The sequence below is a fragment of the Cucurbita moschata genome, unplaced genomic scaffold (genome assembly GCF_002738365.1).
Source record: "Cucurbita moschata cultivar Rifu unplaced genomic scaffold, Cmos_1.0 Cmo_Scf00022, whole genome shotgun sequence".
Lineage (NCBI taxonomy): Eukaryota > Viridiplantae > Streptophyta > Magnoliopsida > Cucurbitales > Cucurbitaceae > Cucurbita > Cucurbita moschata.
In genome coordinates, this window is record NW_019268538.1 from 3,682,814 (window position 1) to 3,699,282 (window position 16,469).

At 37.2% G+C, this 16,469-nt stretch overlaps 4 protein-coding genes across 6 annotated transcripts; 3 read left to right on the forward strand and 1 right to left on the reverse strand.

Annotated features, from left to right (window-relative positions):
• The first annotated feature begins 187 nt into the window (after nt 1–187).
• On the forward strand, nt 188–2,581 carry LOC111459314 (NAC domain-containing protein 7-like). The gene is made up of 4 exons (XM_023102156.1): nt 188–402; nt 923–1,117; nt 1,202–1,476; nt 1,986–2,581. Exons 2-4 carry the CDS (start codon nt 958–960, stop codon nt 2,532–2,534), a joined length of 984 nt encoding a protein of 327 aa, XP_022957924.1. The 5' UTR covers nt 188–402; nt 923–957; the 3' UTR covers nt 2,535–2,581.
• Nucleotides 2,582–5,733: 3,152 nt separating this feature from the next.
• LOC111459315 lies at nt 5,734–11,055 on the forward strand. Of its 3 annotated transcripts, none has more exons than XM_023102159.1 (10): nt 5,734–6,021; nt 7,742–7,801; nt 7,927–7,966; nt 8,539–8,717; nt 8,825–8,863; nt 9,093–9,179; nt 9,323–9,383; nt 9,879–10,003; nt 10,427–10,518; nt 10,954–11,055. In XM_023102159.1, exons 1-10 carry the CDS (start codon nt 5,974–5,976, stop codon nt 10,955–10,957), a joined length of 735 nt encoding a protein of 244 aa, XP_022957927.1. In that variant the 5' UTR covers nt 5,734–5,973; the 3' UTR covers nt 10,958–11,055. The 3 variants fall into 3 exon arrangements, with proteins under 3 accessions (XP_022957927.1, XP_022957925.1, XP_022957926.1); XM_023102157.1 differs by lacking the exon at nt 10,954–11,055 and adding an exon at nt 10,609–10,876; XM_023102158.1 differs by lacking the exons at nt 8,825–8,863; nt 10,954–11,055 and adding an exon at nt 10,609–10,876.
• A 1,478-nt stretch (nt 11,056–12,533) lies between these two features.
• On the reverse strand, nt 12,534–13,658 carry LOC111459316 (3-isopropylmalate dehydratase small subunit 3-like). Its single transcript, XM_023102161.1, has one exon. The coding sequence runs from the start codon at nt 13,602–13,604 to the stop codon at nt 12,825–12,827; it is 780 nt and encodes a 259-aa protein (XP_022957929.1). The 5' UTR covers nt 13,605–13,658; the 3' UTR covers nt 12,534–12,824.
• A 424-nt stretch (nt 13,659–14,082) lies between these two features.
• LOC111459317 (60S ribosomal protein L15-2-like) lies at nt 14,083–16,008 on the forward strand. The gene is made up of 4 exons (XM_023102162.1): nt 14,083–14,189; nt 14,417–14,583; nt 15,251–15,448; nt 15,600–16,008. The coding sequence occupies exons 1-4, from the start codon at nt 14,186–14,188 to the stop codon at nt 15,843–15,845; spliced, it is 615 nt and encodes a 204-aa protein (XP_022957930.1). The 5' UTR covers nt 14,083–14,185; the 3' UTR covers nt 15,846–16,008.
• Nucleotides 16,009–16,469: the final 461 nt, after the last annotated feature.

Sequence of the window (16,469 nt, forward strand, 5' to 3'; positions counted from 1 at the left end):
ATTAAAAAAAAAAAAAAAAAAAAAAAAAGATTGTGTTTTATTTATAGTCTACATCAGTTGGTGGTGGGTGTGTTGTAAGAGGTTGCTGGTTGTGAGATGAGCCATTTTAGCGCCACCCTTTTTTATTGCTTTCCAAGCTTTTGTAGCAATCAAGCTCCCCACATTTTTTAAAAACATAAAAAAAAATAAAAGAAGAAGAAGAAGAAGCACATAAATGGGTTGGGTTTCTTATTTAACCCTTTCTCCCCTCCATTTTTCCATTCCCTCCATCTCCTTTACTTTTCCTCTTCTCGGCATCTCAATTCTCTCCCTCCACACAGGGACGACAACAAACATAACACACCCCCACACAGGAACACACGCCATTGCATACGCCTTTTGCAACTTTCAAAACTCCACCAGGTTCTTCTTCCTTCTTCTTCTTCTTCTTCTTCATATCATTCTTTCACTTCTTTCTTATGGGTCTATGTTTAAGGAACTAGACATGATCATGTTTACAACATACCTTCCTAATTCTTATTATTTTTCTCAATTTATGGGAAGATGGTGGTCGAGGATTATTGGGAGTGAGTCCCATATTCGCTACTAAGGAATACTATCTGAAGCAAAGCCATGAGAGCTTCAATACCATATCATTCTGGAGAGCTATGATTCCTAACAATGGTTTTTTCGTTATTATTTTCACGTCGCAAATTTAACCTAACCAGGCGAAAACGTTAAGCTATGAATGTGTGCGTTTTTGAGCATCATTTTGAGTTTAATTTGCTTGCTACTCGATTGCTTCCATCTTTTGGTAGGGTTTGGTTTAGTATTTAAAGCTATGATTACTTTCAAACAACCTTGATTATCCCAAGAGAATTGAAGCTCATGCTTTGATTATTTGGGTTAATTAATATAATTTGTGTTATCATAATCCATGCAGGGTTTGTAAGTGAAGTGGATCCATCAGAAGTGAATATGAACTGTATTCCACATGTTCCCCCAGGCTTTAGGTTTCACCCAACAGATGAAGAATTGGTTGATTATTACCTGAGGAAGAAGGTTGCTTCCAAAAGAATTGATTTGGATATCATCAAAGATGTTGACCTTTACAGAATCGAGCCATGGGATCTTCAAGGTTTTAATGCTTTGGAATACCCTCTAAAGGAACTTTTTTTTTTGTCCTAATATTGAGGATTGTTTTGTTTTTGTTTTTGTGTAGAACTATGTAAGCTGGCCGGAAGTGAAGATCAGAATGAATGGTATTTTTTTAGCCACAAAGACAAGAAGTATCCGACAGGAACACGCACAAACCGAGCTACTAAAGCTGGGTTTTGGAAAGCAACTGGAAGAGACAAAGCTATTTATGCTCGACATTGTTTGGTTGGGATGAGAAAAACCTTAGTCTTCTATAAAGGAAGAGCTCCTAATGGACAAAAATCAGATTGGATAATGCACGAATATAGACTCGAAACTAATGAAAATGCAACTCCTCAGGTAACTCTCTTACCTTTTTTACTATTTTGGATGAAAAACAAAGTTAATTTGTTTAGAACCGGGAGTGAGTCTCACCCTGTCTGATTTAGAAAATGATCATGAGTGTTATAAGTAAGGAATACATTTTCGTTCGTACGAGGCCTTCTGAGAAAGCCCAAAACAAAGTCATGAGAACTAATGCTCAAAGTGGACAATATCATACCATTGTAGATAGTCAGGATTCTTAACAACTGTTTGTTGTGAGATGGGTATAAAAACGTGTTTCTAGCAAACGCGTAAAGATGACAATACCTAGTAGCTGTGTCCCACTATATTTGGATATGTTTGTACACATGTTTCTTTAATTTCCATGAACATGTAATCAAGGATGGATCATAATGATGAGGGAAGTTATGCATAACCCAATTGAAATAAATGATTTTTTTGGGTACATGAGTCATACATGAACATTCATACAAATTCCATATTATACTAATACAACTCCTTCAATAAATTTGGCAATGTACCAGGAGGAAGGATGGGTTGTTTGCAGGGTTTTCAAGAAGAGGATGCCGACAGTGAGAAAGGGCGGCGACTATGGCTCGCCGTGCTGGTACGACGACCAAGTCTCCTTCATGCCGGAGCTCGAGTCCCCGACCAACCAAATCTTTCGCCACCCTTCTTATCCCTGCAAGCAAGAGCTGGAGTTGCACTTCCATGCGCCGCCGCACGACCCCGTCTTCCTCCAACTCCCTCATCTCGAGAGCCCAAAACTTCCCCCGTCCTCTGTCCCCACCGCCAACTCTCTCCTCCCTTACGCCTATGACCGAGACACCGCCCTCGCCCCGCTGTATGGCATGGAGCACGCAATGGATCACGTGACAGATTGGAGAGTAATGGAAAAATTTGTGGCTTCTCAGCTCAGCAACGATCAAGATTTGAAGCAACCCAACTATTCTGATGGTGCTATATTTCAAGTGCCCCCGAGCTCCGCCGGGGCGGAGTGTGAACATAAAGATATAGCGCCGGAGTTTGCCCGGGCATCGCCGTCGAGTCACCAAGTGGATATGTGGAAGTGAAGAGGGAATTTATTTCTACGTGGTGTGTGCGTCCCAGAAAAGAAAAATATACAAAATACTAATTATAGGAAGTACAGTTGAGTGGAGAAAAAGCCAATATTAATGATATTATGAGGTTGCTGTACATAATAAGGATGGAAAAATGAACACAACTATTGCTGGATTTTAATGATCCATAGAGTATTGATTAATATATTAATAACATATATAAAAATATAAACTAGTTTTATAGGGAAATTATTATTATTAGGTTAGAAGATATATATCATAATTTTGACATGGATTTGGTTGTCCATGATATTGGATCTGAGTGTTAATTGGTAACAAACTCAGTGTGTTTGAATGTATTTTTTCCGTTTGTTTCATATTCAAATATTGCATGCAAAGGACCAACTCGGCCTTCCCATGTTGTTCCATATTCAACAAATTTCATTCATCTCTTCAATCTCTCCCTCTCTCTCTCTCTCTCTCCTATCTTTAACTATCTTTAACTACTACAATTATCTCTCTCAATAGATTTCTAATGAATTATGTGACATCTCATGTTAGTTGGGGAGGAGGCATTGGTTGTAAGAGTGTGGAAATCTTTCCTACTAGACGCGTTTTAAAACTGTGAGGCTGACGGCGATATGTAATGAGTCAAAACGAACAATATCTACTAGCGGTAGACTTAGGCGGTTACAAAAAATGGTATCAGAGATAGACATCGGGCGGTGTGCCAACGAGAACGTTGCACAGCTAAGAGAGGTGAATCGTGAGATCCCATATTGGTTGGAGAGGAGAACGAAGCATTCCTTATAAAAGCGTGGAAACCTCTCTCTGGTATACGCGTTTTTAAACTGTGAGGTTGATGATAATATGTAACAGGCCAAAGTGGACAATATCTACTAGTGGTAGGCTTGAGCGGTTACAAATGGTTCAGAGCTAGACACCTAGCAATGTGCTAGCGAGAATGCTGGCTCACAAGGAGGTGGATTATGAGATCCACATCAGTTGGAGAAAGGGACGAAACATTCCTTATAAGGGTGTGGAAATCTCTTCCTACCAGACGCGTTTTAAAATCGTGAAACTGATGGCGATACGTAACTCTGGAGTTTGTTTTTAATGTTGTAATTTGAAGTTCAGTTCTAACAAGTTAGAATGAATTTAAGATTAAAAAACAAAATCATTTTGGATAGATCGGCATTTTCAAATGAAACTGTAATCTTTCTAGTATTTAGAAAGAAAAAAAACACTTTTAAAATACCTTTCTTATTTTCAGTAAACGTATTTTTCAGGCTTTGGAAATCAAATAGTACAATTTTGAAAATTAGAAAATATTATGGCATCATTAAATTATATTTTGTGCTCAACTTGAAATTAACGGTACATTTTACTATTATATACTGAACTTAAGATTTATATAATGAAAGATTAATAATAAGAAGTTATGATTAAAAGAAAACGACAACCTGAAAATGTTCAAATGTAGCATAATTAGCATGCATAATTCAGCATTAACTTAATGCATTTTGTAATAAATTTGTATAATGCATTTTCAACGAAGAGATTACTAAGAAAATGGGCCTCTCCCATTTGAAATTGATCAGACATAGAAGGAAGCTGAAAAACTAGGGTGAGAATCTAAAGCTCTGAATTTGTTTATGGAACATACCTGTATACGAAAACCGATGCGACGGTGGCAGCCATGGGAGGTCGAAGTAAGGAGACGACGGGGTGGTGGTGGTGGTGGCTGCCGGTGTGAATCAGGCAAAAGAGATATAAAAGGAATGGTTGGTTTGATCGTGAAGGGAAAGTGAAGAGAAATATGTTTGTTGAGTAGCAGTGGCATCGAGATTGTGGCTCTCCAAATATGTTGATTACTTGAGTTGAAGGGTTTTATAAGTCCCTTTTAAGCAATCAGAATCTTGCTCTACCAGACATAATAATTGGCCCTGCTCTTATTGCCTTCCAAAAAGCATCATCCTCTCACTTTCACAGAAACAGAGATAAAAGACGAGAGAGAGAGAGCCATTTCTAAGCTAGTTTGATGAGAGATCGTTGGTTGTAGAGTGAAGAGCAGGGAAACTTCTTCATAACAGACATGTTTTAAAAACCATGGACTGACATCGATACATAACGAGCCAAAACAGATAATATTTGCTAGCGATAGACGTCAATGAGAGATAATAGTCAGTAAGACTAAAATATTTTCATAGTGGACACTTCATAGATAATAAGTCGAAGCGGAAAATAAATGCTAGCAGTAGTCCATGAGCGGTTAGAAAAATCGATGTTTTCTTTAATAGGTCGAGTGTGAGTGAATTAGGGTTTTGTAAGCTGAGATTAAAAGCATAAATGTTTTTGGTTTGCAGAATAAGATAACATAATTGATCATGCGAGATTGCAATAATTGGTGTTCCTTCCTTTCTCACACTTCATTTAAATCTCCACAGTTCCCGGACTTTATTCAACTAAGAAAACAAAATAAACAAATTTAATGTTTGAAAATTATAAAATAAACAAAAATTGTGCCTAAAGTGATTCACTTAAAGTTTAGACATAATCAAGGTTAATAACCCTTTGCTTGTGTGTGAAACTGACAATATTAACTGTTTGCAAACTATAATTAGAGGTAAGTTTGTGAGTATCCAATGTGAACAACAGACACAAATGTCGGAGTTTTGCATTCTAAAGTTAATTACTTTGATTAGGGTGATTTAATTTAATTAATTATACCATGTTTGGAATTTTTAGATAACTTTGAAAAATATATTTAAAAAGATTTGATAAAAACTCATTGATAGGAGTAGTATTTATAGACTTAAATAATTCCAAAAAAATTAAAAAAATTAAAAACTAAATAATTATTAACCGAATAAAAAGTAGTAGGGCTATATTAAATATGTACGGGGAATTAATTAAAGACACTAACCTGCGCCGATACATCTCTACAGATCATGCGCTGGCTCATAAGATACTGTAAACAAGGCCCAGTAGGCTGAAGCACCAACGACGTCGTATAATCAGACCAAACACGTTTGCCATCGCGGCCCTGTTTTATTACGTGTCATCGAACAACACTTAGGAGGACTGATAATGTAACCAATGAAAAAACGCCACGTTATCAGCTTACTCCACGTGGGCTCCACCATGGATTCGCGTAGGCCAGGAAAAGTATAAAATCCTAATTTGTCTATTAATTGACACATAAGTCATAGCGAAACTGCGTTAGTTTGCAATATTTGGCGGAAAGGTTACTTAAGTAGTTTAGCTGCTCCTAAATTTCCCCCAAAAGAGAAGATAGGAAAAGAAGCTGGTCTGTTTCAATTCAACTTCTTCTTCAATTTTCCTCCCGTAATTGCCACTCGGCCGCATTAATGGTGACGTAGATTTTGGACTGGAGCTCTTCTGTTCGATTTCGATCGCTAGTATTTTTTAATTGTAGTGTTTTCTGGATATGGCTGCTCCGTTCTTCTCAACGCCATTTCAGCCTTATGTTTACCAGGTGCTCTCTCCTTCTCGATTATCATTTTGTTGTTTTTAATTTGAAGTTGATTCTGGATCCTGCTTGGTTTTTGGAAAATTCTGGACGATGAAATTGGAATGTTCATTGTATGTCTTATTTCTTAGTTTAGGTTGCTTTCCTGGTCGTCTGTATCGCGTGTGTGATCGTTTGCCGCATTTCTTTTGTGAAAAACGTGTTTTAATTCCTTACGAATCTCATTGGTTTGAATTCTGAACGTTAAAAAAAAAAAAAAAAAATCGTGAACGCGGGGTTTATTGATCGGTGGAGTACATTTTGTGATTCATTAGATATGCGTGTGAGTTATGTTCTTACCAGCCTTGTTCTCACAGGCCAAATGTTAGATACATCGATTGAAGCACAAGCACAAGAATCTTTCTGAAATGTGCTCAATATTTGTACAAACCGCGCATGGAACTCTAAAAAAAGGAGAAATAGTAAATAGGAATACCGCTTAGAACAGAGTGAATCAAAGTTAGTTTCCCAGCTTTAGAGGGAAAAAAATTTCTTCCAGGAGACCAACTTTTCATAACTTTGTTCACCATTGGATTCTAAAAGGAGATGGATTTGGGATTACTCCCAAGAGGGAGACCCACGTAAGAGGAGGGAAAGGATCGAACTTCACAACCCGCCACCTCCGCCCAACTCTTGAGCTTCTCCTCATCGCAATTGAGCCTCCTAATTTAACATTTCTCTTGTTGATCTTAAGCCCAGACAAAACATCAAAAAACATCTAGATGTGGTTCAAAAGGAAGAACATAATCTCATTTCTAGAGCAAAAGAAAATAGTATCACTGGCATCGATGATGCATTTGCGGGGCTGTGGAATGGACATGTATGGTAGCTCGGTTTGAAGTTTGATTAACTATATGATTGGAATGGGCTTTTTTTTTTATCTCAAAAAGTAGCTCAAGTGGTGATACATTTAAGCATTTACAAATCAACGTCTAACTCGTTCTACAACCAGTGTAGTATACCGAACAATATCTCCTTATGGGTTCTTTGGGTTGGATATTACCATCTACCTAATCTCTTGAAGACCATAGATTAGAGATTATAATGACGTCAACATGAGCATTGCTCAACTGGTTAAGGCATATGCCCTTGACCAAAGGATCAGAGATTCGAGTTGTTGAACCTAGGTTCATTGGCCTAACGGGCATCCTACTCTTCCACAATCGGCATTGGCATAAATGCCATAAGTGAAAATTATGGATATTGGACGTCAACTAAAAGAAAAAATTTAGACATGACAGTTCGCACACTAAAGAATACATGTTTGTGATCTGGCAAAAAGCCTTAAAATAAGTGGTATGGGTTGATGACAGGCCAACAACTACTCTGAGTCAGCTCAGCAGTCAAAATGGCACACATGCATTGGATGCCATCCTATTTTCTAAGCAGAAGAAAATCAATGGATTAGCATAAGATTTCTCTCCCTCTTAGAGATCGCCTTGAATTGATTTTTTCAACACCACAATATTTGAAGATTTGAATACACCTTTTGGTAGCTAGGAGTGTTTAACACATTTTATTTCATTTATCAATTAAATTGTTTTCTCTCACTCTCTCTCTCTCTCTTGAAGATTTGGAAGGATTAAATTTTAATAGTTCCCATTAAGTTTTATTGAATTGTAATCTAGTGTATGATCTTTCTTACTTTTGTTTTACTAACAGTGGTATGTTCTACGTCTTGTTGTAGAGTCCACAAGACGCAATGATACCTTTTCAGATTTTGGGTGGTGAAGCCCAAGTAGTACAGGTATATAATATATTGTTTCTGTTGTTATGTGTCAAATAGTGGCATCATGGTGAACTACTTTCATAGTTTTTGTCTTTCTTCTAGTACTGTATCTCTTTGTTTTCTTGTTCATTTTGCTTTGGCAGATAATGCTGAAGCCACAAGAGAAAGTTATTGCAAGGCCTGGTAAGTTGTGTTAGAATAAACTTTTTTCTTTACTTGGATACACTCGTCTTGCTTTCTATCTCTTCATAGAGAAACAATTTTTCTATTTTTTATAAAACTTCCCTTGGGTCAAGTTCATGTTTTAACATGTTTCGGATATCAACCGCAATATGCCTACAACACTTGTTCGACGTGCTTTTAATTTGTACACAATATCAACACTCTGTGTACACTTGCATAAAATGATTGTTTTGTAAAAACAAATCCTTATAGTTTGTGAATAGCAAGTGATTCAAGTTCTCCCTCATAGTGTTGGTCAATATACATCGGCAGTAGATATACAGAACGTTGGCAATTTGATGATTTGTTAATGCTCTTTATCTGCTGTTTCAACTGTACTTATTCTCAATGCTCATAGGAAACTTGCAATAGTAGTCATGACAGCTTTCTTTATTTCAAGAAGTTATGTTTATGAGAAGAACTGAGGTTTTCATATGGTTCATCGACTTTTACTTGATTGGTGAAACTGAACGGTTTCTTGTTTCTTTGTTACCTGTTAATTGTATGTGCAACTGATACACTTACTCTTGCAGGCTCCATGTGCTTCATGTCTGGGTCTATTGAGATGGAAAATGTTTTTCTCCCGGAAAATGAAGTGGGTGTTTGGCATTGGCTATTTGGCAAGAGTGTCACTAGCATCATTCTTCGGAATTCCGGTACAAGTGATGGATATGTTGGAGTTGCTGCACCTTCTCTTGCTAGGATTCTCCCGGTAAATAATAATAATTATTATTAAAAAAGAAAAAAAGAAAAAAAGAAAAAAAAAGTGCTCTCATCAATATCCTCAGTGTCATATATGTTTCCACAATTATGTTGCAGATTGATATGGCAATGTTTGGTGGAGAGCTTCTATGCCAGGTAGAGAATATTGGTTACTTTGTTTATTCTGCCTAGTAGCTTCTTTTGGTACTTTTCTTCACAATTGATTTTCCGTTGTCCCCTTCCCTCTCCCTCTCACTGTATGTGAAAGAGATTAAATGTATATGTTTCACACATTTAAATTTTAGTTGTCTTGAATTCAATTATTCAATTTGTCTTCTTCTGAGCTCGGTTGCCTGATAATTTTCGCTTCATTTTTCTTACGTAGCCAGATGCATTCCTTTGCTCTGTTAATGATGTTAAGGTTACTGACACAGCTTATCACAGAGTACGCAATGTTACCACAAGTGTGGAGGTGAGTTGATTTATTATTCCTTATTGGCTAAACTGCTCCATGCATCTCTGCTTTCTGGTATTAATTTTTGCTCTTCCCTATGTTTTTTTTTTTTTTTTGTTTTTCTTTTCCTCACTCTCTTTCTACCGTGGATGTTATTGTAGGGGTTTCTTAGACAGAAGTTATCAGGCCAAGGGCTCGCTTTCATTCTTGGAGGTGGATCTGGTATGCACTTCATTTTATTTTAGCAAATTCTCCAAAGGACTTGTTTGCCTCTGTTATGCAATTATGAAAACTGAAAAGAAGCTTGAGTTTCTTCTTTGAGTTTTCATGTCACCTGTTGGCTAGAGCAACTCATGTATCATTTTGTTATTAAGATTTATTTCCACACTTGTAATGAGGTCAATCACATCACAACTGCTGACCTTAAATTGTGCCGACTCATATGCTTTTATGCCAATAGGTTACATTGGATTCAGATTGTAAGCGCACTTAAAGTAGATGGAGTAACTTCTGTAATATTAATTCAATTGCTGGTGTTTGTTTTTTCTTCAGAGATTTATGGTTATTAATTTAGTACGATATACTCAATGCCTAGAAAAGAGAAGGAGATTACCTTATTTATATTGATATATTTATTTCAATCTTAAAGATGAAAAATAAAATTAATAATGTATGATATAAATTAGCTGATTATAAAAGCTTTTTGGGTTTTGCTAGTCGTACAGAAAAATCTCGAGGTTGGTGAAGTACTATCAGTGGATATCTCCTGCATTCTGGCTATGACCACCACCATTGATGTCCAAATCAAATACAATGGTCCTGTGAGAAGAACAGTATTTGGGGTAAGATTCCTTTATGTTTATGGAGTTTGTTTTTTCTCATTACATGTCTTCTCTTCGTTGGCCAAGCAATTATTTGATTTATGGGTTATTATCTACGCAAAAGATAACTCGTTATAGGTTATGCCTTGCTTGAAATAAAGATACAATGTATGATTACACACCAAGCTTTGGTAGAGCTCTACTTTTTGGGGAGGTTTTTCTATAACCTTTGAGGGTTTCTCTCGGGTGGGCATCTTTCTCCACTTTCTTTCATCTTTTTTTATTTCAAAAGAAATCATAAAAATAGCAGAAGCTTCTGGTTATGAAGAAGGAAATTTTGTCCAACAATTTCAAACTCATTCTTAAGCTTTAGCCAGGCATTCTCTGTATCTGTATGGAATACACTTCTGTCATCTTTTAACAAACCGTATTGTTAAATTTCAGGGTGACAACTTAGTGACAGCCACATTAACAGGACCAGGCATGGTCTTTATCCAGAGTTTGCCATTTCAACGACTTTCTCAGCGTATTGCGAGGTAATTACTATCGGAATTCTTTTAAGCTGTGGAAGATATCGGTTCCTCCTTTTGCTTTGAACTTATTGGATAATGTACCAAATTTTGTAGGGCCGTTACATCCCCAAATATGAGAGAAAATCCAAAGTTCTTTGTTCAGCTTGCCTTTTTCTTTTTTCTGGCTTATGTTGTGATTCTATCTTCAATAATCTTGACAGACGTATGATTTTAGATCTTAAATCTCCCAGGGTGTTTAGCTACCCCAAAATTGGTACAAAGCTTTAGTTCTGATTGGAAAGCCTTTTTTTTTCTTTTTTTTTTTCTATTGATTATTGAATTTTATTTTATATATTGAAGTCCTGCAGATATCTTCCCAACTTGAATGAATGTCAGATTTGTAATTTGGGATTTGCATCATTTATCTATGCATTAATTTTTTTTTGGTACCTGTCTTAGGTGAAGGATGTAAGAAGTGCGAGGACTTTTTTTTTTCTCTGAATGTAACTTCTAAAACTGAGATTTCTGAATTGATAAGAAACAAGTGAAGTTAAATTTGAAGTATTCAGGAGTCCCATTTCTCCACTTCTACTACTGATGGATCGGTATAGCTTGTTGACGATAAGGATCGTTCGGTTAATGATTCAATTACATTTTTATTTTGAGGAAAGCAATTATAAAAGTAGTATAATTTTCAATAAAGTAATAATATTTGAAGAGAACCTTGATGTAAAATAGATGATCTAACAAATTTGTAACTAATTGTGTCAAGGTGGAAGATACAAGGTTGTCTCACTGTCACAAACTCAACTCGACTTAACTATGTCAAACTTGCGACTCCAGAATGCCACATATTGTAGACCAGAATGCTACATATCGTAGAATATGCCAACAACAGCCTTTCATTCCATTGTTTCGTCGTAGCACACACCACACACAACGCCTTAGGAGACCAAAAAACGCCTTTCGGCAACAAGCCCTCGAGCCTCCTTTGTGCTGTCTTCCTCATAGAAGCCACTAGGTGGACTCATCAGATGGTTGAGAACGTTACAATAAGAAATTGAGTCGAAAACATTGTAATAAGAAATTGGGCGCTGAAGTGTAATCTCATATCTTTAATACTTGGGGGGTTTCATTGACTTGGGTTTTTCTGTTGAGCAAAAGAAACAACCCATGGCTAGATTGGCAGCAGCGAGCTTCCTAAAAAACTTTTCACCAGCTAACCTTCTTCATTATCATTAAAGAATGGATGTAACAAATAACTAACAAAACTCATCAATAGGACCACATTATCTCAGAATAAGACCTCGGGAGATAATAATATATGCCATTCCTTCAGAATGTCAAGAGAATCATTCAGCTGTAATTGGAGACTGGTTCCAGGTTAGGAGAAGAATGTTCTTGACTCAACAGAGTACAGACCTTAAGGCAATTTCTCTACCCGATAAGGGACCTCAGATGAGAGAAGTCCATTGGTGGTAGAAAGTGCACTAGCAGTATGGCAGAAAATTAAAATTCCATAGCTCTAAGAACTCCAATGCAGATAAGTACGAAGCTCAAGTTCTAAAACAAGTTCAGAACCACAAAGCTCATGATTAGAAACAACTCCAGTTTTGCCAAAAAGCAAAATGATTCAATATGACGAACCACATCAATCCAAAAGATACTTGATGCAGAGTAAAAGTTGTAGCTACATTGCCTTGCCAAGACCATTGTTGATAAATGGTTTGAAAATCTTACAACTATATTTCCATCCATATAGAGAATATGAACTACAACTACCTCAGACTCTGCCCCAAATTTATTAGCTAGAGTTGAGGCTGCCAGTCAATCACTCGACTAATTGGGCCCTATGACTGGTTAGTTCCAAAATTTAATGTCAATACTTCATTTACATTGAAATCACGCAAAGATTAAAAGTAAGAGATCATCAAATCATCCACACCGAAAAAAGGGTACAAATCCTCCTGCGTGCTCTCAAATATTGGGAATGTGAATATAGCCCACAGCAAGAATAAAATTGACAAGCTTTCCACAAAGTAGAATCAAATTATAACTTTGAAAGAGAAGCAAATACTGAAAATTATAACATCTCAAAATCAAACTTTCCAGAATTTGTAATCAAATGCTGACATAAAACCTGCTTCAATTCAGAGAATAACCATTTTTGCTTCCTAGATATGGCGGATCTATTCAGTCCGCGTTATTATTTCATTAAAACACTTGGCCAAGACAGACACTTCCACAGAATTCCAAGCTCATTAGCAAGCAAATAAATTACTCTAACAAGCAAAACAACAATTACTTCCCACGACCCCCAGAACTTAAATTCAACTTGACGGCGTTAGGCTTGGAATCATACCAGATTTCCTAGCATATGCGAAAATCCCACCAGCCTCAATGACAGGACCTGCATCCCCAATAGGCTTGAGCTTGTATTCTTTTCCCGTCGTGTGGTTGATCAAGCGGCTTTCTGCCAGCTCGATTGTCAACACATCGCCAGTCTTACATTCATCGCAGATCCTTATTTCCGATTCCAATGGATAAATCTCTCCGGTCGACACCGAGTTCCGGAAGAAAATACGGGCGTACGACTCAGCAACCACAGCCACCGCACCGGACGCTCCCAACGCAACCGGCGCGTGCTCCCGTGAAGAACCGCAGCCGAAGTTGTCGCCGGCAATTATGATGGAATATTTGGTTTTCATCTCGTTAGGTTCCACGAAGCGGGTGGAATAAGAGGAAGGAAGGCCAATTAGGGCGTAGGATCCGAGCTTCTCATACTCGCTAGGATTTGAGGGGACCAAAGTAAGATACTCAGCCGGAATAATCTGGTCAGTGTCGATGTTGTCTCCGACGACATAGCAGCTGCCGTGAAATACGGTGGTTGAAGAAGCGGCGGATGACGGTGTGGCGGCTGCTCGTGGGATGATGGTTGCAGCACGCTGCGATGCGTGGGAGGCGGTGATTGAAAGATCTTTGAGGGTATGGCAGTGGAAAGAGGGGAATTTGATGGATTGAGGAGGGAGAAGGGAAATGAAGGGTGAAGATCGACGGGTGGCAGTGGCGATAGGGCTTTGAGATAGATACAGTGAAGCCGCCATTGTCATTTCTTGCCAAGAGAATGCGAGGGGGTCCTTTTGGTGTTTTCTGTCTAACTTTTTTTTAAATAAAATGCCACTTTTTTTTTAATTATTATTATTATTATTATTATTTATACTTTGTATAAAATGCCACCACTTGTATTTTGAATAAAAAACCAATTTTTTTTTAATTTTTTTATTAGTTTAAATATCATTTACTCTGGTTTTAATTCATTTTAATATACATATTTTCAAATCTTTAATTTTAATAAAACTTAAAACTTAGTTTATTTCTTGATTGCTACTGATCGCTATGATTTTTTGATGTTTGGGCTGCATGAGCACGAATACAGCGAGCAATGTGGGCTCAAAATATATGGCAAAGCCCAATGAACCCAAAGTCAATGTAAACGAGCCGATTAGGAGAAATTCGGCCCAACAATCGAAACCCAATATGCGTTTTCTCTGAGAAGTAACGACGTCGTTTAAAAGCGGAATGGACGGCCCAGATCCGAAACATGAGAAAAATCGCTCTTTATATAAACTAGGGTTCTCCGGGCGAAAACCCTAGTTGGTGACTCCTCCCTGCAAGTTCTCTTTCCGATCCAATGGGTACTCTCTCTCTCTCTCACTAGGTTTTTTTTCAACACATTTGAACAATTCTCCTTTTTATTGCAATTTCCGTTTTGTATGACGACTTTGTCCCATGTTTTCGAATCAATGTTCTAGCTGCTTGTATTTATTATCTTTAACGCAGTCGAAATATCTCAGTTTTTGTTTATGGAGAAGTTTAGATTGTCGTATTTGAGTTTGATTAAACTTTGGGATTTGGAAAATAGGGGCGTACAAGTACGTGTCGGAGCTATGGAGGAAGAAGCAGTCAGATGTGATGAGGTTCCTACAGAGGGTGAGATGCTGGGAGTATCGCCAGCATCCATCCATTGTCCGCGTCAATCACCCCACTCGCCCTGATAAGGCTCGCCGTCTCGGCTACAAGGCCAAGCAGGTTAAAAAAAAAAAAAAATCTTTGATCATTTTGAGATTCAGTTTCGAGTGCAGATTCATACAAGCATTACCGTTTTGAAATTTATTTTTGAGGTCTTCACTTGATGATTGGTTTCTCAAACGTGCGTACTATTTCTGTTGTACTACGCTTTAGAGTGACTAGCAGAGGTCTCCCTAGGTGATTTGAGTAGCATGTTTTCGGTTATCAAGTTACTAAGGTCGTCTGAGTTGGATAAGCGGTATCCTTATGCGCTTACTTCACTCTGGATTTTCGTACAATGATTGGATACATCCTGAGACTGGCTAAATTGAACTCAATCTCGGTCACCCAACCAAGCGAATTCTCTTCCTCTGAATCTTGCTTTTGTCGAGGTCGATACAGTTCATCATTTGTTAGTTATTCTATATGTTTTATTCCCATGGTTAATTGTTTTGAAGTTACAGATAAACTTTGCATTTTATCGGTCTAACTTGGTTGTCTGCATGTGCCATAATTTTGATAGGGTTTAGAATGTTCTTGAAAATATGATTATGTTGTAATCAACCATATTTACCAATGAAATATCCTTTGGGTTGTGCTTTGTTTATTTATTAATTTTTTTTTTTTTTGGCATTGTAAAGATATTTACTCTTCATCCTCAAATGGTTACTTAAGAAATTGGTTGCAGGGTTATGTTGTTTACAGAGTCCGTGTGAGGCGTGGTGGTAGGAAGAGGCCAGTTCCCAAGGGTATTGTGTATGGAAAACCAACCAACCAGGGTGTTACCCAATTGAAGTTCCAGCGTAGCAAGAGATCAGTTGCAGAAGAACGAGCAGGACGAAAGTTGGGTGGTCTGAGGGTTCTCAATTCATACTGGATCAACGAGGTCATTGATTATACCATACCTCCTTTCTATCTTCTCGTATTGACCCAAGTTTAGGAGTACTTTTAAGATGAGACCTTAATATAAGATGTTCTTGGTTCTCATTCTCTCTTTCCCCCTACCTCTATTCTGACTGTTCTTGACACTGAAACAGGATTCTACTTACAAGTACTATGAGGTGATATTGGTTGATGTTGCCCACAATGCTGTTCGCAATGACCCAAGAATCAACTGGATCTGCAATCCAGTCCACAAGCACAGGGAGCTCCGAGGGCTTACATCCGCTGGCAAGAAATACAGGGGACTCCGTGGAAAAGGACACTTGCACCACAAGGCCAGGCCTTCTCGCAGAGCAACCTGGAAGAGGAACAACACTCTTTCTCTTCGTCGTTACCGTTGATTTTGGTTATGTTTCTCTATGTTTTGGTATCCTTATTATCTGCTTCTGTTTGGAGAATTTAGTGGAAGATACTACTTCTATCTAGAATTTTTCCATCTTTATATTTACATCGAGAATTGTCAGGATTTTTCTAAACTAAGTTATAATTTTGTTCATCGCACTATCTGTTTTTTAGATTTCATAACCATATAAGTTATAATTTTTCTAACTTTTTCTTGCTTCTATGATTAAAGAATGAAAATTAGGATGAGATTATTTTACCTAAACGTGTAAATGCAATGCTCATGTTTGTTAAAAAATTTGGAATTTGTTTTCTTTTTCTGTATATATATTTTTTTAAATGCACGTGAATTTAATATTTAAATTTGTAGCAGCAGTTAAGTTTTGAATTCTCTATAATGTTAAACATCTCTTGATAATTAATAACTAAAAACAGAACAAGTCCTAAAATAAAACATCTATCAATTTTGCCGCCTCGAAAAATATTCCTATTTCAGATTTGGGCAAATTTTTATATTTCATCTAGGGTAGTATGATATAGTTTCAGTTTCAATTTATTTAAGATGATTGCAATTTCTAATAAATGATGAACTACATTCTAACACATGAAATGCCAATGAATAA